This window comes from Musa acuminata, chromosome BXJ2-6 (genome assembly GCF_036884655.1).
Source record: "Musa acuminata AAA Group cultivar baxijiao chromosome BXJ2-6, Cavendish_Baxijiao_AAA, whole genome shotgun sequence".
In the NCBI taxonomy this organism is placed as follows: domain Eukaryota; kingdom Viridiplantae; phylum Streptophyta; class Magnoliopsida; order Zingiberales; family Musaceae; genus Musa; species Musa acuminata.
Genome location: NC_088343.1, coordinates 2781274 through 2807003, shown reverse-complemented (window position 1 = coordinate 2807003; position 25730 = coordinate 2781274). Strand labels below are relative to the sequence as shown.

At 42.2% G+C, this 25730-nt stretch overlaps 1 protein-coding gene and 1 pseudogene across 1 annotated transcript; one reads left to right on the top strand and one right to left on the bottom strand.

Moving 5' to 3' along the window:
* The first annotated feature begins 465 nt into the window (after positions 1-465).
* Positions 466-3852, top strand: LOC135613478 (DNA-directed RNA polymerase V subunit 1-like; annotated as a pseudogene).
* A 2019-nt stretch (positions 3853-5871) lies between these two features.
* LOC135614250 (mediator of RNA polymerase II transcription subunit 14-like) lies at positions 5872-19929 on the bottom strand. Its single transcript, XM_065111402.1, has 6 exons — positions 19432-19929; positions 17609-18076; positions 8077-8174; positions 7115-7288; positions 6866-7008; positions 5872-6763 (listed from the first exon to the last, which is right to left on the bottom strand). Exons 1-4 carry the CDS (start codon positions 19648-19650, stop codon positions 7249-7251), a joined length of 825 nt encoding a protein of 274 aa, XP_064967474.1. The 5' UTR covers positions 19651-19929; the 3' UTR covers positions 5872-6763; positions 6866-7008; positions 7115-7248.
* Between the last annotated feature and the right edge of the window lie 5801 nt (positions 19930-25730).

The following is a 25730-nucleotide window of genomic DNA, read 5'->3' as shown; positions in this document are numbered from 1 at the left end:
AAACTCATCTGGAACCCTGTCCTTTCACTAGCAACTCCACAAGGGTAGATCCAGATCCTCTTCAAAGTCTATGTTACTGATTCTCTTTAGACTTGTAGACATAGTATAGTCTGTTCTGTTAATCTTTTTTTATTTTCATGAACTAACATTATGATTTCAGCAGCTGCACACACTTGGGTTGTTGGTTTGTTTATAGAGAGATGCTATTGACTTTTATGTCTATTATCTTTTGCTAAATGATGTTTTTTTTTTTGTCATCTGCTGGTTTATGATACTAGTCTGAAGATCCCCAACCTGAGTTATTTTTTTTTTCTTCTTTCTCCTTCAATTATGCATTTGTCTTATAGATAATTAATTAAACCCACCTCAGGCATGCTAACCAGTAATGTTTATGCAATTTTGTGATGATCACATACAGAAAAGGAGAAGCCTTCCGACGTGCCCAGAAGCCTAACTCGCCGAAGCATGACACCTCTCGTCCTCCCTTTCTTGCTGGTTTTCTCCACCACTGCCGCATCCAATTATGATTATTTTCACTTGGTTCTTCAGGTAAGTCTAATTTTTTTCTCTATCTTGTTGTTCTTCTCTATATTGATCATTTGATTTGAAACATCTAGTGGCCCGGATCATTTTGCAACGTCAACCGTTGCTGTCCTATGAGTACGGGGTATCCGGAAAAAAATTTTACCATCCATGGCCTTTGGCCCGCTTTCCGCAATGGAATGTTTCCATCTTGTGATAAGAACATGCCATCATCTTCTAAGTACGTCCAACATAAGGTATATTCGACTCTGACACAGACTACTTTATCGTAAAGGTACCTTACAAAATGAGAGTGTGAGTCATTCATCGTTTTTTATCCTTGTCTTCGATTACAGATGGACCCTTTGATATGCAAGATGATTCAACACTGGCACAGTTTTCGTTGTCCCAGCAGCGATGGCCACTCGTTCTGGCAACACGAATGGGATAAGCACGGCACATGTTCCTTGTCCAGGTTTGATCAACCTTCTTACTTCACAGCAGCCCTCAACCTCAAGAATAAAGTTGATATTCTCTCTTCGCTAGAGGCAAAAGGTATTTTTCCTAATAACAACAAGTATAATTCGAAGCTTATCTTCCAAAACGTCAGAAGGGAAATAGGGTATAAACCAGCAATCCAATGCAACACAAAATCGGGGAAGCAGCAGTTGTATCAGATTCATATCTGCATCAACAAATTAGGAGAGCAATTTATCGACTGTAAAGTTTCTATTAAAAGAAAATGTACTTCCCCTGAGATTGTATTTCCTCGCTTCCCAATTTTCTGATGTATCAAATAGAAGAAATCATGGTTGACATCCAAAACAATTGAAATCATTTGCCAATTTGAATACTTCTGGTTAGACCAATGTATGTGTTATTAATGTTCCTTGGTATAGAAGAACATACAGTTCAATGTTTTTTTTTTTTCATAAACAAGTCTAAAGTGTTCTTCAGAAAGGGGTTTTCATGTGTTTAATGTTCATAGTGGATAGTGGTATTTTATCTGTTGACATTGTGATTCATGGATTACCTAGCATGATGTTGACGTGGAAGGAAGTCCATCCTACATTACTTCCTGCCCTCTAAATCATGGATAATAACTAACATATGATGCTGTGTGATTCATTCAGTCGATACTTTTAAGGCTGTTTTTCTGTTTAGCATTATTCAGGTTTCCATTTTGTCTTAAGCTTGCAATGTAACTATGTATTTTAGGCTCTTAAAATTTTGGAGAAGCTTCCAGAAGAATTTTGTTTTGTTTTGATGTTTAATTCAAATCAATTTACTTCTTACCTAACAGGCACCTCGTGACATCACAAGAAGATTTGCATTTGGCAATGAGACTAATGAGTATTTGACAAAGCAGTGGCTTGATAAGATTAGAACTTTATTTATCAGAAAGGGTTCTGGGTTTTCCTCTCGTTCTGTTGTTAGTGGAGACCCTTATGTTGGAATTAATGTAGTGGGGTTACCATCAGAAATAGCAAAGAGAATTACATTTGAAGAACGTGTGACTGAGCATAATATAACTCGTTTGCAGAATGTAGTTGATGGCTGCTTGTGTATTACATACAAAGATGGTTCCTCCACTTATGCCATTTCTGTAGAGTCAAAGGGGCATACAAATCTTAAAATTGGCCAGGTTATAAATCGTCAAATTTTAGATGGGGATATAGTTTTTATGAACAGCCCCCCCCAGTACTCATAAGCACTCATTACAAGCATTCTATGTTTATATTCACGATGATCATACTGTTAAGATCAATCCTCTTATATGTGATGGTGACTGTGTTCATATTTTCTATCCACAATCCCTATCTGCGAAAGCTGAGGTTCTAGAATTATTTAGTGTGGAAAAACAGCTGCTTAGTTCCCATTCTGGGAGCTTGAACTTGCAGCTTGTTCAGGATGCTTCATTGGCCTTGAAGCTTATATTCAAACCTGGTTTCATAAAGAAGGAAGTAGCACAACAATTGGGGATGTATGTCTCATCAATGCTGCCACCACCTGCAATAGTCAAGGCTACTAAATGTGGTCCTTGTTGGACAATTCTTCAAGTTCTCCAGAATGTGTTCCCTGCTTTTGTTGGACTGTTCTGGCGAACGATATTTTATACGTGAGAGTGAAATTTTGAAGTTAGACACTGATCAACAAGATGTAGTGCAGTCTTTGCTGACAGATATCATCATGACTCATATTTACCGCATGAAGGGCCCAATGGAGGTTCTTAATTTCTTCAATTATATACAGCCTTTACTAGTGGAGATGCTGTTTATGGAAGGCTTTAGTATTTGTTTGAAAGATTTTATTTTATCAAAGGCTGTTGTTAGTGAAATTCAAGGAAGCATCGAGAAAAATTCATGCATACTCAATCAATTGAGATCAAGACGTGATGAACTTGTGGAATTGCAAGTTCAGAACCATCTTAGAAGCATGAAGGATCCAATAGCGAAATTTATCCTGAATTCTTCTGCACTGGGTAACTTAATCGACTGACTCAAAAAGTGATTCATCAATGGTTAAAGTGGTTGAACAGCTTGGATTTTTAGGTCTTCAACTTTTTGATCAAGGAAAATATTACTCAAGGGCTTTGGTTGATGACTGCTTTTTAAACTTTGTAAGCAAGTATTCCGCTGGTGAAGTTGATCATCCATCAGAAGCATATGGACTGGTGAAGAACTCTTTTTTTCATGGTCTAAATCCATATGAAATGTTAGTCCATGCGATATCATCCAGAGAAGTGATAGTTCGTTCGTCTAGAGAGACTCACAGAACCTGGAACTTTGTTTAAATATTTGATGGCAATTCTTCGAGATGTTGTTATCTGCTATGATGGAAGTGTCAGAAATGTGTGTACTGGTTCACTTGTGCAGCTTGAGTATGTGGATGATGAAGGAGTTAATTCCGTAAATACTCCACCCGCTGGTGATCCTGTAGGTGTGTTGGCTGCAACTGCAATATCAAACCTTGCATATAAGGCAGTTCTTGATTCATCTCAAAGTAACAATTCATCATGGGAACTCATGAAAGTGAGTCATCTATGTTATGTTTCTACTTGGCAAATTAATCTTCATCTTCATTTTGGTTGGACTTGCATAGGTCCAAGAGAAACATGATTTGTGTTTAATAGACATGCGTATCTTGCAGGAAATTCTTCTTTGTAAGGTCAGTTACAAAAATGATGTTTCTGACCGCGGAGTGATTTTGTACTTGAATGATTGCTGCTGCCAGAAAAGATTTTGCAAGGAAAATGCAGCATTCGCAGTTTTGAACTGCTTAAAAAGAGTCACTTTGAAGGACTGTGCTCATGAGTTCTTAATTGAGTAGGTATCCCTGTATGTGCATATCTGCAGTATAGATTTTTGGTATTGACCAAGATTGATTTGTTTCTTCTCTAAGTTGTCATGTGGTCATCACTTCAATATATATCAGATTATCTGCTTTCCATTTTTCAGTATTATGTTTCATTGGGAAGTGAGATTTATCATTGAGTAACCACTATCAAGCACTTTCAGTATTATAAGGTTTGGGGATGGTTGATCTGCAAATGCCTTACATGCCATTTCTATCGCTTGAACCTTGATCTACTTTGATTAAAATATTTTATTTGTCTAACAAAAGCATTTTTCTTTATATATCTTTTTTTTTTCTCTATTTACGAGAGTTCCGCTATCTCCTAATATATCTCTGGATAAGTACCTTCCATTAGGTCTTCGTCGTAGAATTGGAATATTCTCCATCACATCAAATTCTATATTCTAATGGCAGGTACTGTTAATGAAAATTAACCCAATCTGTCTCGTACAAGTTTCATAAAGAGAATGGTGGAATAAAGTTCTCATAATGAAAATAAAAATAAAAATAAAAATAGTGAAATTTTACCTGATATGCCTCACATAACAAGTTTCCTAAAGAAAATAATGGTTATCATCAGCATTATTGACATAACAAAATTTTAAGCCCTGGTTTAACCGTTTCATGGGATGAGATGGCAACATCATTAACAAAAGGACTCCCCATGCTATGAGAAAGTTTGCTTGACATTACCCTCCATGCATTTGAGATAGGAGAGGTCTGCACTTGTGCCATCCGATGATACCACATAAAAGCACCTCGAGTCTTGGAAGCTCATGTTCTTGTCAACCTGCCATCAGCAAAATAAATATATCTTTATGTGACATTGCAACTAAATAAGATTAATTTAAGGAAAAGAAAAAAAAACCATGGTTTGGACCATTGTCATGCAATGCCCTTGTCGCTTTATTGGGAACACATGACTCGTCCAGCTTACCATAATGTAGTCAACTTGATCAAACACCTTTGATTGCTTATCAGGGTGGTACTTGAAAACATTCTCCGAGATGAACTTTTGATCATCAGCAGAAAGTCGATTGCCATCACTGAAATAATATATCATAACCAAGATATGTATACCATCAGAGCAAGCATGACGTTACAAATATCATACAATTTGTTCATTGACGAAGTAACATCTAAAAGGATAGTTTTTCCATGACCAACCAATAATATGTACGTGAGAAAAGCAGGACATTTTAGGGAAAATTGTTCACCCAAGTTCAACTGCTATTTTAGGCCCTATATTCAAACTCTCATGAATCAAATAGGAATATAAAATAAACATATGTCAGTTAGGTAAGAAATCATGTTCATGGTCTTTCCTACCCTTAATATAATAAATGAGGAAAAATAAACAATGTGTATAGAACTAATTATTGAGACCAGAATTTTTAAATTTAATCATAGCATAATCGTGCAAAATAATAAGCTCTCTATATAAAAATGTATGAGCTCATTGTCACTTTTATGATGTCTATTTAAATAAAATGTGATAGCCATAAGCATTTATACATCATAGTATATAACATTGGATTGGATGGTTTCTACGATCATCGAAATAAGGTTGTGTAAAGCAATTCTAAGCAAGGTCATAAAACCCAATCCTGATGACATGAGAAGTAACAATCTCCAAATCAAGGCACTAACAGCAGCATCCAAAGTCCCTGGGTTAGGGCTCAGACGTCTAGATGATGTGAGATTAAACACCTCTGATCTGCTGCATGAAGGTATGCATAACCAATAGGGAAGGTGGAAGCATTAGCCAGTCTCTGATAGCCATCGATGAAACATCAAGGCCTGCTGATCCACCCAAGAGTTTATTAAATTTTCTTATCTACTAGCTTAAAGGTTTTGATACTGGATTTTGTGCAATTTGTTTAAGTTTAGTTTGGGCTTCATTTGGTTTAAAGTCATTTGTAATGGGACTCTTTACTATTTCTGTCACTGTAGTACGAACAATACCCACCACCATATGTACACTGCAGCAGATGAGACCAATAAATAAATTTAAGCCTTTAGAGATACATTTAAATTGTTCTAGTTTAAACCTTGTTTAGAACACTTATGCTTCCTTTTCAGAAAAGCCCATCAGATAAGTTATTGATGACTTATTTAGAGCAGTTGTGGGTGCTTTTCAAATGTCAATGCCAGGTAAGTTACTGATGCTTTAATACATAACAGATGTAGTGTATCCTTTCATTAGCCAAGCCTATTGGAAAACAAGTTGAGGAACTTAGGTTGTGGCTGTTGAACCTATGTTTCCCTTCCCTTCTCCTGTTCACCTCTTTCTCAACTAATCTCTCTCATCACCATGTTTCAAATCCACCTTGGTCTTGCTTGCCTCATTCCAACAATTCCTGTGAGACAATTTGTCCCAGGCAGTTGAGTTCCCGTCTGCCGTCCATTTCCCCCATGCAACAGACTCATCTGCTGTGCCAGAATGTTTCTGTGCATCCATATCTTCACCAGGTACAGTATCACCTGCCAGATTCTCAGATTCAACAGTCTTTTGTTTCACTTGGATGGAATCCCAACTAGACCAAACATTATGTTTGGTTGCTGGGGATTCACAGTTGTCCACATGAGTTGATTCTTTATCTCCCCATCCCTCCCGGTTACCTGACTTGACCGAAACTGGATCCACTTCCCAGCTAGACTCGCCAGATTTTCCATTTACCAGGCCAATCCTTTTCTGAAAGTTGTACTCAACATCATCAAAAGTCATACATCCATCGAGGTCAGGTGATAGACAAATTCCATTTTCTTCTGCCATTTCATCAACATCTGCTAGATATCTGCCAGTTGCTTCTCCACTGGATGTCTCCCTTGATAACTCCAGAAAGTCATAGACTCCTTTTCCAATATCTTTGTTCATTGCCATCTGTCACAGCAGAAATAAGGTAAATTAACTCTCATTCATTATATGTACAAATATTTCAATAAAGTCATGGGTACATGGTATTGGGTGAATGGAAAATGGAACCTGTTTCTTATCCCAAAGAATCTGGAATGGTGTGCACCAGTCCCAATAGCCACATTTTTGCCCCATGAACAGGATGAAACCACACTGGCTAATGAATCAACCTGACGCTTCTCAGCAGCTCTTTCAAAGCATTTCATTGGTGTCTGCAAGAAGAATAGAAACATTCTAATGTTATTATCAGACAAAATTAAAAAGCACACTTGATGTAAATGAACAAAGAAGAGCTTAAATATTCAGACATGCACTTACAAATAAAGTGGCTTCAGTAAATGGTACTTCAACTTTGAAAGAACGAAAGAGCGCCTTATAACCACCAGTGTTGAAACCGATAAGTTTTCCAGTGCAAGTCATGCTGTTTGCAACAAGCAGAAGGTGTTCCTTCATCACACCTTTAGAAACCATTTTGATTGATTTTGACATTCGCTGTAATAGCAGCCGTCGCAAGTTAAGGCACATCAACAAATCAAAAATTACAAATCATAGGGAAGGGACAAAAATAATTGACAAATACACAAATGGAAGTGCAATCAGTAGAAATATGATAAAATAGTTCCCAAGGATGGATCAAGTCAAGTACAGACTCAAGCCAACGTAACTAGAACATGCATGTCCCACTCCATGCAACTAATAAATCTTTTATTGAAGTACATAATGATTGTTTTAAATCTTCATATATTAAATATTTTACTTGATAAAAACAAAATCAATCTATGAGGATCTCTGATCCTAGATATCTGTAAACAATTTACTAAACATAGTTATCAAGAAGCATGCCGATGTGAAATTCTGCACTCAAGAAAGCACCTCAATTGTGGGATCTTCCTTTAAACTATGAAATTACCTACCTGCTTGTTACTTACTGTGCTTTATATTAGGAACAATGCTAGATTTACAAGTGAGCTAAATGCAATACATAATATGTCAATCTTCTGTCCCAAGAAATTTACATACAACAATATTGATGCCAACACGTTGTCAGAAGAAATTTAGGATCAATTATGATGCTAAGAATTTAAGGGAGTCATTTACGATATTTGGTTATTCTAGAACATATCTACTTTTGTAGAAGGTTGAAACCATGAAAACCGAATTTCCTATAACATCACATGATTCTTGTTGTGGTTGACACTAAGAAGCTATGCTCTAAAACTAAACACCACAAAAAATAAAGCAACATTTACTGATGTCACAAGTTAAAAAGATTAACTAACCGGATATTTATTCCAAGTGTAATAAATGACATCCCACAAGCTCGCACTTTTAGTACTTCATCCCCAAAATAATCCTCAATACTAGAGTTTTCATCCTTCTGCAAAATACTTAGAAAAGTTAAAAAGCTACTTCGAATATTCATGTTGTCATGAAAGAACAAGTATAGAACTATCAAGTCAAAAACAAGAAACTAAGAAAGAATGTTCAACGTCATTTGACTCAACTTTTAAAAATGCTAGGGTTCATCAAATCAAACAAACATCACCTAGATACTTATTATGGAATCTCAATCTAGCATATTATATATTAGTTAAAAGACAACTACCAAGAAATTTATGACATAATACTTCCAATTCACTGACTAATTTCTCAGAGATTTCAGGTTAATTAGACTTTTGTGCTTATAAAGATAGCTTGGTAAAACTTGAATCATCATTTAAAGGCAAAAAGGACACCTACCAGACTTCTTCATAATAACCTGTATCTAATCAGAAACCTTAGCCAGTAGGCAGGATAATCATAATATCCCATTAGAGAAGCTTCAATAAGTGGCATATAACTTTTCATTTATCGGTTTGAACAAAAACTAAAAATCACTTCAGATCACAACATTAATTTTGCCTTTCAACACAAAAAGAAGATTATCACTGAATCCAATATAGAATAGTTTTTCTCTTTCTTTGTTTTATTCTTAATCAACTAGTTTAAAGGAGCAGATATAAACTGACAAGTGATTTTATGGTAAAGGCATTGAGTCAATCAACTAATGATTTTTTTCCACCAAAACCAATGAATATTTTCAACACCCTCCTCATGGGAATCCAAGGACTTGAAAGGAGTCCAAGTTGATGAAGCTAGTTGCTAACAGTATGCTACTCTGAACAAAAAGTTACATCCACGATAAAGTAGCTAGGCTTATACACAAGCAAATAAAGAATGATATTTATGATAGACGATCATTATAGCATTGAAAATCAAAATTAATGACCAAAAGATACCATCTAATCTGGATCATTCAGGATGCACATATTAAGATAAAAAAAAAAGATGTCATTCATGCTAGATACATCAAAGAACTCACAGGCATCCAGTTCAAAATTGACAATATGAATAAAAAACCAACCTTTATGTTCATGGGACCAAGGATTGAAATTTCGTACCGAATCGAATTTCGAGATTTTCTCGGTATGATACTGTGTACCGAGCTGTCACGGCCTTAGCTAGAATTGCCTAAGGCGTGAGGCACCCTTGCGGCCAATGACGCGAACTTAGCTTGCGTTGCCTAAGTCGCGAGGCCCACTCGTGGCAAAGACGCGAACTTAGCTTGCGTTGCGTAAGTCGCGCTCCGCCCTTGCTATATTGCTCCGCAAAGGGTCAGCCAACTTGTAACCTCACACAGGTCCCGAAGGACCTATAAAAGAGAGAAAGTTGATTAGTTCGAAAGGGCGAGCGACGGACAAGTCCCGAAGTCTCGCGAAAAGGGGAAGCTTTATAAGCAAATCAGCGAGCACCTTGTGTGCACAAGAGAAAAGAGGGAGAATGAGAAAACAAGGTTTTAGAAGGATGAACGAACAGCTGCAAGCCCACAAACAGCCGCTCACCTGGTCCCTGGCGCGAAAACAAGTCCCCGTAAAGGTCACGTGCGAACTTGTGAATGAGAGTTCAACGCCCGGTATATAACCGAAGCCTCATCCAGCCCTGTGCCACCCGGGGGGTTCAAAGGGGCTGAGATGGCTGACGTTTTGGTGAGCGAAGGCAGTTTGTTCGCTAGCCCCCGCGGCATGCGAAAACGGAGCTGTTTTAGGGTTGTTTTGCTCGGTTCGGTGAGCGATCGCTTTGTAACGCTGTAGCTTGTTCGAACTTACATTTTTACAAGCAAAATGCCTCAAAACCAAGAGAAAACAACATGTCAAGCAGTTGTACATGTGGGTGTGAGCGACGAATGGTTCGTTGAACGGAGTTGTTGCGGGTGCGCGACGACCGTTCGTGACATTCTCCCCCACTTAAACTGTCGACGCCCTCGTCAACGCTTGATGGTAGTTGTTGATGACTTTTTCTTCATGTCGCAGGGCGTCTTCAGGCTCCCAACTGGCTTCAGTTCGGGGAAGCTTTCGCCATTTCACCAAGTACTCTGTTTGCTCAGCTCCGTTGGGTAGCTTTATCTTGCGGTCCGCCAGAATGGTTTCCACTCGCTTCTCGTAAAAGGCTGTGATGGGAGGTAGCCGAGTTGGAACACTTCGGGAAGCATCTTGCGGATCCGAGTGGTAGGCTTTTAGGTTGCTGGCGTGAAGAACGTTGTGAATTTTGAACCACGCCGACAGTTGCAACTTGTAAGACACGTTGCCTACCCTGCTGATAATTGGGAAGGGTCCTTCATACTTGCGCACCAATCCTTTGTGGACTCTGTTCCTAAAGAATTGGAGGGATGCTGGTTGGAGCTTTACCAACACCAAATCGCCAACTTTGAACTCTTGCGGTCGCCTTCCTAAGTCTGCCCACTTCTTCATTCTTTTTGCCGCCTTCTCCAAGTAAGCCCGTGCAATATCTGCATTTCGATGCCACTCCTTTGCAAAATGATAGGCTGATGGACTACTCCCAGTATACCCAATTGCCATGGTGTGCGGAGTCGACGGTTGTTGTCCAGTAATGATCTCGAAGGGGCTCTTGTTAGATGCAGAGCTCCGCTGCAAGTTGTAGGAGAATTGGGCAATGTCCAACAACTTCACCCAATCTCGTTGATTGGCACTCACGTAGTGCCAGAGATATTGCTCCAAGAGCGAGTTTATCCTTTCAGTCTGGCCATCCGTCTGGGGGTGGAGGCTTGTAGAGAAGTATAACTTTGACCTCAACAATTTGAACAACTCGGTCCAGAATCGTCCCAGGAACCGAGCGTCTCGATCGCTAATGATGTTGTGTGGGACTCCCCAATACTTCACTACATCCTTCATCATCAGCTTAGCCGCCTCCTCTGCTGAACAGTGTAGGGGAGCAGCAATGAAGGTTGCATACTTCGAAAACCGATCGACCACCACGAGGATCGACCCGAGTCTCCCTACAAGTGGCAAGCTTGATATGAAATCCAAGGAAATGCTCTCCCACGGCCTTTCTGGTATGGGCAACGGCTACAAGAGTTCCACCGGCTTCCGCTGCTCCACCTTGTCTTGTTGGCAAGTAAGGCATGTTCGAACATACTCCTCCACATCAGTCCCCATCTTCGGCCAATAGAAGGCCCTCTCCACGAGAGCCAATGTTCTGTGAATGCCTGGGTGTCCAGCCCAAAGGGAATCGTGACACTCTTTTAAGAGCTCACGCCTTAAGTTGTCCACTCGAGGAACATAAACCCTATTCCCTTTTGTGTAAATGAGTCCCTCCTGGACCCAGAATCGTCGTGCTTTGCCTTCTTTGATGAGCTGCATCAGGATAACTGCTTGGGGATCACTATACAGCCCATCCCTGATTCGGGAAAGGAAGTTGGAGTGCAACTGACTTGCTTGGCCTCTGCCCTCCAGTTGTACGGCATTCACGCATTCCACTTTCCGACTCAGTGCATCGGCCACGACATTCGCCTTCCCGAGCTTGTACTCCATTGCCATATCAAATTCAGCCAGGAAGTCCTGCCACCGCGCTTGCTTTAGGGAGAGCTTCTTCTGAGTTTGGAAATAGCTCAGGGCGATGTTGTCTGTCCTCAGCACAAATCGCGACCCGAGGAGATAGTGTCGCCAAACTCGTAGACAGTGGATCACTGTTGTCATCTCCTTCTCATGCACTGGATACTGCCGCTCGGTCTCGTTGAGTTTGCGGCTCTCGTAGGCCACCGGATGACCTTCCTGCATGAGCACCCCTCTAATGGCGAAGTCCGAAGCATCTGTATGGACTTCAAAGGGCTCTCCATAATTTGACAATTTGAGTACCGATTCTTCTAGAACAGCAGCCTTCAGATCTTGGAATGCTATCTCACATTTGTCAAACGACCTCCAAGGCTGCTCCTTCTTCAGCAACTCCGTCAGTGGGGTTGCCCGCTTCGAATATCCCGCTATGAAGCGGCGATAGTAGTTGACGAAACCAAGGAAGGATCTCAACTCTGGCACCTTCTTTGGAGTTCGCCATTCCGCAACTGCTTGCACCTTCGACTTATCCATCCGAATGGAGCCACCACCGATTCGATGCCCCAAGAATAGGATCTCAGTTTGAGCAAAGTAGCATTTCTCCCTTTTCACGAATAAAATGTTCTCCCTGAGAACCTTGAAAATCGTCCGAAGGTGCTTGACGTGCTCCTCGAGCGTTTGACTGTAGACGATGATATCGTCCAGGTAGACGACCACAAACTTATCCAAATACTCCTTGAATAACTAGTTCATGAGAGTGCAGAATGTGGCCGGAGCGTTGGTTAAGCCGAAAGGCATCACCAAGAACTCAAACGCTCCATACCTGGTTACACAGGTAGTCTTCGCCTCGTCGCCTTCAGCAATGCGCACCTGCCAATATCCCGATCGAAGGTCGAGTTTTGAGAAATACTTAGCCTTGCCCAATTGGTCGAACAATTCCGCAATGAGCGGGATGGGATACTTGTTCTTCACCGTCACTTTGTTGAGGGCTCGATAGTCGACACATAATCGGAGGCTCCCATCTTGTTTCTTCTGGAAGAGAACTGGAGCTCCGAAAGGTGCTTTAGAGCTGCGGATGAGACCACCGCTTAGCAGTTCATCTAACTGCTTCCTGAGTTCTGCCAACTATGGCGGGGGCATGCGGTAGGGTGGTCTCGCTGGAGGCTTCACTCCTGGCTCCAGCTCGATACTATGATCCACGCCTCTGCGTCGTGGAAGAGTCTTTGGCAACTCGGGTGGCATAACGTCTTTGAACTCTTTCAGGACGTTCGCCACCACAGCAAGTTCTTAAATGGCCTCGTTGAGTGGCTCTAGCTTCATAGCAGCCACGAATGTCAATTCGCCTTTTCGCACCCCTTTCTTCAATTGTAATGCCGAAATGTGTTGGGGCTCCTTGGTTCCTCTCCGAGAGACGGGAACCACGCAGGGGTCATCACCTCCCATCATACATAGGGAGTTCAAGAACAGCATCGGCACCAGCTTCGCCGCGTGCATAAACTCCATTCCAAGAATCACTTGGAAGTCGTCCAGTGGTACGACCATCATGTTGGTGTTTCCGCTCCATGTCCCGATTTTGATGGGAACTCCCTTCGCCAACCCGGAGATTCGCCTGGCCTCCGAGTTCCGCTTTCATTCGGCTTGGGCTCTTCTCCAAGATCAACCCAAGTCGCTGTGCTTCACGATCGGCTATGAAGTTGTGGGTAGCGCCCGTGTCCACCATTGCACGAGTCGTTTGGCCATTTAGTTTGATGTCCACATACATCAACTCACTATTTCCTGCTCTTTGTGCTTTTGTCTTCATGTTCTCCCCCACTTGACCCCGCATAGCGTTCAACAAACGCATTGCTCTTATTCGCGGGCCTTGCAACTCCTCGTCGTCGCTACTGGATTCAGAACTGCTCGAACTAAGAGCAACAGCTTTGCCCTTGTCCGATCGGGGGGGGTGGATGGAAGCCGTCAAAGCATTGAGTGCCTGTTTTTGTGGGCACTTCCTCACCATGTGCGGTCCTCCGCACAAGAAGCACCCTCCAAGCTTTGAGGCCTTGCCTTTCGGGTTCGGTCCTTTGTGGGAGCTCTTCTTCTTTTGTTCGCCCCCTAGCTCCTTCCTTCGAGAATGTTTTGGAGGACGATTGCCTGAAGATTGTTTCCTTCTTGCTGGGTCTTCAGAGGAAACAAAGTCGGTGAGCCTTTCTGCAGCAGCAATTGCCCCGACCACGTCGGTAACATTCCTTCGATTTAGCTCCTGCTGAGCCCATGGTTTCACACCATCGAGGAAACTGAACAACTTGTCCTTCTCGGACATGTCCTGTATGTCCAGCATCAGTGCAGAAAATTGTTTCACATAGTCTCGGATGGTGGAACTTTGGCGGAGTTGTCTCAACTTCCTTCTTGCGACGAATTCTGTGTTCTCCGGTAGGAACTGAGTTCTCAACTCCCGCTTCAAGTCCTCCCAAGTGTCGACTCGACACTGACCTTGTTGGATCTCCTCCTAACGGGTTCGCCACCAAAGTTTCGCATCTCCGTTCAGATACATTGTTGCTATCGAAACTTTGGTATCTTCAGAATCGGGCCTCGTGGCTCAGAAGTATTGTTCTGACACGGGAGTGTCTAATTTACTACAATCTGACTATATGAGCCTTGATTATGATCTAGTATCTTTTTCAGTCAATAATGATGCCTCATAATCTTGATCTCAGCACACTCAAATATGACAGCTCATCAGCATATTCTCTGCACAAAGTTAAAGCTGTTTCAAGGTGCTTTTCTTCAAGACAAAGGAATGCATTAAAGGAGTTGGTTAGCAGCTGTGAACATTTCTTCATTACCAATAAGTGCATTAAAATAGTTGGTTAGTAGCTGTAAACACTTAATTTCGAAATTTCCTATGCATGAAGGGTTGTTTCATGCACTAGTATTTATTTTGGTGTTTAGGACTTAGAAAGGACTTTAGAAACTGATGATATCTGGACAGAAGCTCTTAGAGAACCCCTTGAACTCTGTATCTCTTGGATGCGTCCTTGAGTGGTGAGTCTTTTATTTTCTAGTTCTGTATCCTCGTTTAATTTCCGTTGGGTGGTGAACTTTCTGTATCCCATTGCGATTTTAAACTTGGTGGTGAGCTATATTTCGTTTTACCGAAGTTTCTTCAAAAGTGCGTTCCTTGCCTTTTGTGACATTTTCTATCTGAACTACTGTTATTTCGGTGCTCTTTCGAAATCCATTCTGCATTTGTACCCTCCCCGGTATCATGTTCCATGTCAAACAGAAAGTTCTCGAGCTCTTTGGCATCTCTGGCTCCTCCATATCCATGGGGCTTAGGTGCCCTCAAATTTTGTGACGGTGCAACGCGGGTGTTGCTTCCTCCCGCATTTAATATTCTTGTGAGCATGGCCACCTTTGCAGTGAGTTCTGCCACAACATCCTGTAAGTGTTGCACGGAGTCTTTGGTGTCATTAGACAGTCGGTCGACTAGGGCCTCGACCTTATCGATCCTGGACTCCGCTTCTTCCTGCGAGCTCTCTACCCCAACAAGTCTTTGTTGGCCATGGTAGAGTTCCTCCATGCTCGCTTCAAGAACATCCAGGCGGGTTTCCGCCGTTGCGAGTCTCTCCTTGTGACTCTTTTTCCCAGTTAACGCTCCCGATTGCGCTTCCTCCGCTCGCGGAGAGTAGCCAACTTCTCGCTCGTCATTTTCGCTGTCGCGCTCCTCTTGAGCGGCTCCAACAGCATGAGAGCGAGTATGCACATGCAGCCCACCTTCGGTTGCTTGGGGCAAGGGTCCGGCTTGCCCCGTCTTGCTTGATTCGCCACGATGCTTTGCCATGGCGAAGTTGCGAAGTTCGTTCGCTGCTCGCTCGAAGTGCTTGCCCGCTCTGATACCACAATGTCACGGCCTTAGCTGGAATTGCCTAAGGCGTGAGGCACCCTTGCGGCCAATGACGCGAACTTAGCTTATGTTAACTAAGTCGCGAGGCCCACTCGTGGCAAAGACGCGAACTTAGCTTGCGTTGCCTAAGTCGCGCTCCGCCCTTGCTATATTGCTCCGCAAAGGGTCAGCCAACTTGTAACCTCACGCAGGTCCCGAAGGACCTGTAAAAGAGAGAAAGTTGATTAGTTAAAAAGGGCGAGCGACGAACAAGTCTCGAAGTCTCACGAAAAGGGGAAGCTTTACAAGCAAATCAGCGAGCACCTTGTGTGCACAAGAGAAAAGAGGGAGAAGGAGAAAACAAGGCTTTAGAAGGATGAACGAACAGCTGCAAGCCCACAAACAGCCGCTCACCTGGTCCCGGGCGTGAAAACAAGTCCCCGTAAAGGTCACGTGCGAACTTGTGAATGAGAGTTCAACGCCCGATATATAACCAAAGCCCCATCCAGCCCTGTGCCACCCGGGGGGTTCAAAGGGGCAGAGATGGCTGACGTTTTGGTGAGCGGAGGCAGTTTGTTCGCTAGCCCCCGTGGCACGCGAAAACGGAACTATTTTGGAGTTGTTTTGCTCGGTTCGGTGAGCGGTCGCTTTGTAACGTTGCAGCTTGTTCGAACTTACATTTTTACAAGCAAAATGCCCCAAAACCAAGAGAAAACAACATGTCAAGAAGCTGTACATGTGGGTGTGAGAGACGAACGGTTCGTTGAACGGAGTTGTTGCGGGTGCGCGACGACCGTTTATGACAGAGCGACATATTTCGGTATATCATTCGGTATATATATATATATATATATATAAGAGATAAACCGCTCAGTATATCTCTCTTCTCCCCACACGGGGCCACATCGCCTCTCGAGCGACATTACAGAAAAAAAAAAAAATTATGATGTCGCCCGAAGAAAAAAAATCTGCCTTCTCCCCACGCGGCGACGTCGCCTTTATATATATATATAATTTCGTTGAGGCATTGTCTCTCTTCGCCCCACGACGCCGATGACTCTTCCCCCCGTGCGCGGATGAGAAGTCACCGACAAACGAGGAGGAGAGCAGCGCCGATCTGCAGGTTCTTTTTTTTTCTCATTTCTTTCTTCCTCTTCTCCCTCTTCTTTCACTTTCTCCCTCGGTCACCGTCGACAATAACAACCTCAATCAGCGATACCGTTCGGTAGCGGGCGGTTTGTGTACTGGTCTGCTGATGGACTGATATGTACTGCCCTTACCAGGTGGTATCATTCGGTATTGCAAACCTTGCATGGGACAACAAAGAGCATGAGATTACTGTATTAAATTAATTCAATAGCGTTAGACATAATTAGGCCTCTTCACAGAACAGGACAGTTTGAAGTAACATCTTTCCACCTCGCGCCACCAAAATGCCTTAGATAAGCATGATCAACTCAAGTCTACATTAGCACTGATCTAATGTTGAAAACCCCTGGAACACCACCAAGGAGGCTTTTCTAATATTTTTCCCAAGCAAATACATGATGACCAGATCTAGCCACAGCCTGCAGCTCAAAAGTCTACCCACATGAACATTCCCCGCTTCAACTTAACTTCCTTACCCTTAGAATCCATTTTCTCCTATGGATCCATTCTACAATATTCTGTAAGCCAAAGAACATTTCCTTGCATCATGATTTGTGACGCTATGGGAGTATTTTCAAATATTAATTGCATTTCTTTATGGAATTAGAGTTTTATGAATATTAATGAAATACAAATAGATCAGCTAATTGTTTTGGGTCAATCATGTGGGGACTTTGTAATTGAATTTGAATACAGATGAACAAAATGGAAGAAGTATAACCAAGAAAATCTAGCCAATATGAATGAAACCATGTAATCAACAGTGATATAGGCCAGCACCTTAAAAATATTTTTACTAGAACCATTTAAACATTTATTGATCCTAAAGACCCCAATCATGAAATCTACACATGTATCTTAGAAACAGATAACTCATATGACAAATGAAGAATAAATTTATTCATTACTAACCTTTCTTAGATCTGCTACCATACTTCCATCATTCTTCAGTACAACATCACCTGTACCTCGACAAATGTTAACACTTTTACTCAACTCCCTCTGGATTTCAAACAGACGGGTGTGTATATTGCATGCAATAGCTTTTAGCAGGAGTTTCTCAAGATCAATGCAACTTTGATCGAGTGAAAAAATAGCTTCCTTGCCAGTAAGTGGGTCTAATACAAAGGAATTATGTAGACACTTAATCTGTGTATCTTGCCCTGGTTCAAGTTTGAGAAATGGACGTGAACTAAAATCAGATCCCCCGGCATTTTTGTCAGCATCTAACCAATAAATGATTTTCAAACCAGGAGTTTTTAGGCCAGTTGAATCGAGTTCACCGTCTTGGGCCAGTTGCAAAGCACTAGTATTTGCTCCTTGTGCTGCAGTGCCATCAGAGATAAGCTCAAAGCGTATTGCATTGATCTTGAACTTCGCCTAAACCATGCCAGTTCAAGATCAAATCAGTCATCTAATGTGATACACAACGTGAGCCAACAATTTAATTATATAAATAAGGCATCTCAAAAGTTTACAAGACTACTTTGACATTGATCATCAAACAAATGAATAAATGCACAGACCACCATCTTCAAATCAGATTCTGAGCTTAATTTAAAGAAAATGCTGGATGTAAAACAAGTGACAAAGTGAATAAAAAAGACTCCAAAAAATCAAGAAGCATAATGTCACAAAAGGATTTTATAATAAGGTTACCAGTGAAGACTCCAAAAAAAATCATTCAAACATAAAAAGTGTGCAACCTTTCTGGAAAGTTGTACATTTAGATAATGACAATTAAAAGCACAACATGCTTTGTCAATCAACATTTACAAATTGAATGCAGTGGCTTACTTCTTTTTCTGACATAAATACCTTGAGAATCAATTTGATTCCACCTCGAATTAGGTACATGTTTATCAAGCTAGTTCAGAAATTACATTGGGTTCATCATGCGGTGAGGGTGTTCACCTTTGGTCAATAAAGTTTTACCTCTAATAAACCCAAACTGCCCAACTTACATCCTTAATCTGTGCTTTATGGAATATTTCTCCTAACATGTCTAGACAACAAAGATTTAATATGTTGTGAATCATGATAAACATTTTCTGCACCATATAAAAACGACTCACTTGGTTCCTAAAGTTGTAGAGCATCTTACTAAATTAGGATACAATCAGTCTCAAATAAAAAATGTCAAAGATTGAGAATAGTATATAGAACACCAATGAGAAAATTCTCAAAATAATGGTTCCAATAAATTTCTCTAATTTTACAATTCACCTTCAAGGATTTAGCTACATCTTAAATTGCATCAAAACATAATCTGCTATTTTTTAACTATTAATACATACAAATAGACTAAAGATTTAATGATGTTTTAGCATTTGGGGTTAGTAGAAAAAAATTGTTAGAGCACAAAGCGTGTTGTACTGCATCACAAACTAATAAATTTCATATTGTCGCTCAAATGCATTAAAAGGGAGGGGGGGAAAACACTCCAGAAAACTGAAATAAGCTGCACTTATTGTAACCTAAAGCATATCCAAAACGCCAAATTCACCAAGACTGACTACCAGTTTGGAACTAGGTTTCCAGGATCATCCCCAGATAAACTACTAATCCAGACACTAGACTAAATCCGTACCATGGATTAAGAAATGAAGCGGCTTTCCATCTACCGGAGCCTAGAGGCACTCAAGAAGGAACACATTCAGAAACCCTAGGCAAAAAACCAGTTCACAGCGAGCAATAAAGAAGCCAAAAAAAAAAAAGACGAGGACGAGAATCACCTGTCGGCACCACTTGGCGAGCACATGGAGGTGGAGCATCCGCTGCCGAGTCTTGGCGATGAACTTGAGGAGGTCTATCTTCTTCTCGGAGTCGGATCGCTGGTCCTCCGGCGCCCGGGACCGCTCCACCAGCTCTTTGAGGGCGAGGTAGGAATCCTCCGCGGCTCGTCGCACAAGGGCGGAGAACTCCACCGTCTGCTGCCCCAGTTCCGCCGCCATCGCCCTCCGCTCCGGCGCCCAAAGTGTGGGGCGGAGGGGGGGCGCGCTAGGGTTTCGACGGCCGGGCTCGAATCCGGGCGCCGCGGGTGCAAAGCGAAGGAAGGCGAGATCGAATTCGCAGCTCCAATTGATGTTTTCTGGCGTTCGAGGGCGGAGGAAGCGACCAAATACAGTGTGCAAAGACCGGAGAGAGAGAGAGAGAGGATCCGCGACCCGCACGGAGAGAAAGGCAGGCTATTTGGAGCGTGCGGGTTTGGGCTTACGACAAACAGGAATGGGGGAAAGGGTTGGTTGGTCCACATGTGATCTATGTGGCCGCAACTTCATCATAAAAATATTTTTCTTACATCTGATTTAATACTCGCAAATCATACCTGCTATGCAATTGGAGGAAAACAGTGGGTCCGTAAGAAGCTCAGTATAATCTCAAACGATAACGAGGGCAGACTTCTTGTCTCAAATTAACCGGTGGGGAAATCATTTCTTTTGTTTTGCCCCCAGATAAATATTTCTTGTCTACTACACGTCGCACTATGTGACTCACCCTCGCACCCCATCTCTCTCATGGGCTCCACGTGTCATCTCCAGTTTCGTTCGGCCAAGCGGGGCTCCGAAAGAGCTGGGTGCGTGAAATATTTGGACTCTGCCTGGTTGACAAGACTGAATCAATCCTGAAACCGGGATAGTTGATTTGTTGACACGTGTACGTGGATCTCACCATCGGGCATGAGGTGGTATCTTGTGGAGTACGTTTCACCCTTAAACATTTGAGGCGTAATTTACCGATTTGGAAATGAATATAAAAATACCCATTTTCAATATAAATTATCTAAAATAAAAGAAAAGAATGTGTCGTATTGTCACGGACTTAGCTGGTTTTGCTTAAATCGTGTGGCACCCTTGCGTATTCATTCGCAAAGGTCAGCCTCCTATAGTCCCTTAGGACTCATAAAAGAGAAACCGGGTTAGGGAAAATGTCTCACTCGGGATCCACAAGCAAAAATTTCCGAAAACACTTCATAGACAATGCAAATTACAAATAGACTTTACAAGCTCTGAACAGTTACACAACAAAGGGGTAAAATGGTCCATTATAGATCGAAAATCTCTCACACGTGTCCACACGACACAACCTATATTTACAAGCCTAAAGAGGCTACCAAACCCAACTAAAATGGGACTATCAAGCCTTTGGTCGTCCCTCTATGCTATTCAAAGCATAAACAAATAGAAAGACACGGACATACACAAGTATTACATCAAACATCCTGTTTAGAACTTTGTTTGTGACATTCTCCCCCACTTATGCTTTCGACGTCCTCGTCGAAGCCTTTGCCGACACTGTAACTCCTCGCCTTTGATGAGTCTTCAATCTTCTGCTTCAGCTGCAATGCACCTCTTGGCTCCCAACTACTCTCTACTGTTGTTTTTTTTTTTTAGTAGTCGAACCTTTGATCCGCCATGCTGCTTCAACTCGCCAATGACTCTAACTATAGTGTGGGGTTGGCTGAGTTGTGTTGATCTCTATTGGTTCCTACTGATCCTCCAGATAAAGGAAAAGACCATCCTTACAATGCGCCAGTCTTTCAAATGCCTCATGCTACTTGAACTGGGTGGATGCTTGTTGGAGTTTTAATGAGCATCGCCCCGTAAACTTCTAAAGTTTTGGATCCTTCCTCCATGATATTTGCCCATTGACTCTTCCTTCTCTTAGTTATCACCTCCAAGTAGGTTCGCATCACTTCCGCTTTCGATTGGCATTTCGTTGGGAAATTAAGCGGACAATCTACTCTCAGTAGGACAGAATGAAATTATAGAGAAAGTGAGAGCACTAATAGAGATAAATAAAAAAGGATAAAAAAAAAACAAAGCCTAGGCTTTTCGTATAAATTTGTCCAAAATTCTGTCCTACGAGACTACTCTTTCTTACATGTCTACATGTAAAAAAGTTCAACTTTCAATGCATTTGTCGATATTCGTGATGAGTATTCACGAAAATTTTGAAGAGTGTATCTATAATTCGAGGGAAAAAAGAATATAAGTCAAATCATGTCTTCTTTAATAGCCTTAGAGAAAAGAATGATAGATGAAGAAGAAGACAATGAACTAACGAAGACTTTGTATATGTCATCGTTAAAAATATATCTACGTGAAATATTCGCTCGCTAATTTAAGAACGTCTAACATAATTACATGATAAATTTATACAACACAATAACACTTACATATATATATATATATATATATATATATATATATATATATATATATATATATATATATATATATATATATATATATATATATATATATATATATATATATATCCATGCATGCATTCGGACGAGATGAAGTGTCCAATTATTACGGAACCGAGTCCACCCCTGCAGAGTCAATCGCAAACGATCATCAATTGTCCATGTCCACATTCCGATCGTGCGGACACTATGAGTGATCTGACACATGAACTGTTTCTGATAACCATCTTCGTTTGACTAACCAAAACATCATTCCCATTACTTAATACTTCCACCCCACTTGATTTGCGTAGCATGTAGAGTCGGAATCACAAAACACGTCAACAAAATATTAACTCAACGGAATCATTACTTTATCGAACCCGACCATAAAGCACAAAAGACCGAGTCAACAAATCGTTATTTCGTTTCCCTAATTCAACATATATATATATATATCAGCCATACGATAAAGTTCGGATGATGTTACATATATCTCAAAGCGTTTCAACAGAAACAAAGATAGCTTAGCATGTCGTTGACGTTCGCCGCGATGTGGCTGACTTGCTGTTGGACCCGTGTCATCCTGTAGTAGTACTGAGCTGATGTCATGTTTGATGACGGTGAGGTACTAACTTAGCAGTTCGTCTTGTACGAAAGATGAAAGCTGTGACAGTCAGGCGATACGATGCTTTGGAACCTCTTGACAAATATAAAATTTAAAAAAAGATTGTCACTTGTCGTGAAATTAAGATAGAAATAGGTTAACCGTTGCTAGTCATCCGATCAATTATTATAAATCTAAGATAGGTACATCTCGATTATCGTGTGAACTTTTTTTGGTTTACATCTATTCGCCTGTGGTGTGGTGAATGGCAAATCCAAGGAATTTGTCTTGAATGGGTTGAGATACATATCGAATTTTTTCAAGACGTAAAACTTCTTGATTAGGTCATCAAGTATGTACCAGTCATTCTATTTTTTATTATCATATCATCTACATATACCTCGATACCTCGACATTCCTCCCAATTTAATACTTAAATATTTTTTAACCCGAAAGGTATGACTTTGTAATAGTATACGCCTCGATCGATAACGAATGAAGTATGTTTCTAATCCAAAAATGTCATTATGATCTAACTATAGCCTGAAAATGCATCTATAAGGGTAAGAAATCATTTTTGATAAGTTAATATTTTATCGATATTGGTGTGAGGAATTATTCACTTTCGGTGAGCCCGTATGATTTTGCCTCTTTGGGGTGAACTCCAAAAGGCACCTCTAAAGGTAAGAGTTGTTGGGTCCAGCCCATATGTGGGCTTAGACAATTTGGCCTATTGAGCCCAAATCATTAATCAAAAGGAAATTAAAAGGTGAAATAGGGCATCGTTTGTGCAGCGTGAGGGCAGCGATCGGCGACGCAAAAAGAGAGAGAAGGAGAGAGAAAGATTAGGATATTGAGTTTTTTGCTTGACGATCAGTGGCCAAACATTATCATTTCTCCCTTTTCACGAATAAAATGTTCTCCCTGAGAACCTTGAAAATCGTCCGAAGGTGCTTGACGTGCTCCTCGAGCGTTTGACTGTAGACGATGATATCGTCCAGGTAGACGATGATATCGTCCAGGTAGACGACCACAAACTTATCCAAATACTCCTTGAATAACTGGTTCATGAGAGTGCAGAATGTGGCCGGAGCGTTGGTTAAGCCGAAAGGCATCACCAAGAACTCAAACGCTCCATACCTGGTTACACAGGTAGTCTTTGCCTCGTCGCCTTCAGCAATGCGCACCTGCCAATATCCCGATCGAAGGTCGAGTTTTGAGAAATACTTAGCCTTGCCTAATTGGTCGAACAAGTCCGCAATGAGCGGGATGGGATACTTGTTCTTCACCGTCACTTTGTTGAGGGCTCGATAGTCGACACATAATCGGAGGCTCCCATCTTGTTTCTTCTGGAAGAGAACTGGAGCTCCGAAAGGTGCTTTAGAGCTGCGGATGAGACCACCGCTTAGCAATTCATCTAACTGCTTCCTGAGTTCTGCCAACTGTGGCGGGGGCATGCGGTAGGGTGGTCTCGCTGGAGGCTTCACTCCTGGTTCCAGCTCGATACTATGATCCACGCCTCTGCGTGGTGGAAGAGTCTTTGGCAACTCGGGTGGCATAACGTCTTTGAACTCTTTCAGGACGTTCGCCACCACAGCAGGTTCTTGAATGGCCTCCTCGTTGAGTGGCTCTAGCTTCATAGCTGCCACGAATGTCAATTCGCCTTTTCGCACCCCTTTCTTCAATTGTAATGCCGAAATGTGTTGGGGCTCCTTGGTTCCTCTCCGAGAGACGGGAACCACGCAGGGGTCATCGCCTCCCATCATACATAGGGAGTTCAAGAACAGCATCGGCACCAGCTTCGCCGCGTGCATAAACTCCATTCCAAGAATCACTTGGAAGTCGTCCAGTGGTACGACCTTCATGTTGGTGTTTCCGCTCCATGTCCCGATTTTGGAAATGTTTGCTTGTGGATCCCGAGTGAGGCGTTTTCCCTAACCCGGTTTCTCTTTTATGGGTCCTAAGGGACTATGAGAGGCTGACCTTTGCGAACAGACACGCAAGAGTACCGCATGACTTAGGCAAAACCAGCTAAGTCCATGACAGATGGTATCAGAGACAAGCAAGCTGGGAAGAATGCGGAGCACACAAAGGTTGGGATGGCTGAGTTTGAGCTACGACTCAATGTTGACAACAACACTTGATGGTGTTACAAGTAAGCGAGGCGCTTGGTAAAGGATGAGACCATGCTAGGTGGAATGAGTTGTTCAGCGACCGAAATAGTTGTGCATAGCTCACAGAGGTGAGGGGAATTGCTAACTCGAAGAATTCGGTACTCATGCAAGGGCTTGTATGCGGACGATGGAATGTTCGTGGCCATCCCAAGGCGACCGAAACTCGGCGCCATGGAGCATTGGAACTTTCTCTTTGGCAGGTGAAGGATACGTCCGCAGGAGACTGAAGTGTGTAGCGAGTTCAGCATGTTGCTAGGCCTTGAGTGGCGCAACGGGGGCTGTATTAACATGGAGTCGCAATCTAGCAAGTGCGTTTGCAGGAGGCAGAACAATGCACAGTTTGTTCAGCAAATCGGAGTAGTCCAAGGGGATGGTGGTCTCCGAATCGAAGAGAGATTTTGCTCCAACGGGATAGATATCCAGGAGGGATAAGTCCCAACTTTCCAAAGGGAGGATCATGTGCAACAGACCGCACATGTTGAGGAGGAGTACCTCAACAAATAACAACTCCACGAAGCTCAATGGACCGAGCGAGCGGCGAGGAGTCGTCGCATGATCTCGCTTGAGAGAATGCATTGGTGGATGCATTACGAGATCAAGTGGGGGAGCAACCCAAAGCAACACAAATGAAGGCATACTTGGAATCGATATGGAGATCGACCTCAAGGGAGGGCTGACCCGTGGAATGGTGGGCGTGAGGGCCACCATCAACTCAATACAAAAACGAGGAGTGGAGCAACTTGGGTGTAACTTGGCGAAGTACCCAAGCCGTATAAAGTGAGCCGACATAGAAGATAGAACATGGAGCGGAGGCACAGAGCTTTCCTTGGACAAAGGTCGAGGACATGAACTTTTGCAAACGCAAGAGCAGGATCATGTTGTTCCATGGGTCCTTCATTCTAATAAGGCGGACTCATCTTGCATTGTGCCAAAGACAAAGGGAGCTTCTGGGCACATGCACCTTATCTCGGAGAAGTATTTGATGGAAGAACTGAGGCGACTCAACTTGCGGAGATGAAGTTGGGTTCAGAAGGCCTTGGCACGAGGCAAGAGGATATGGAG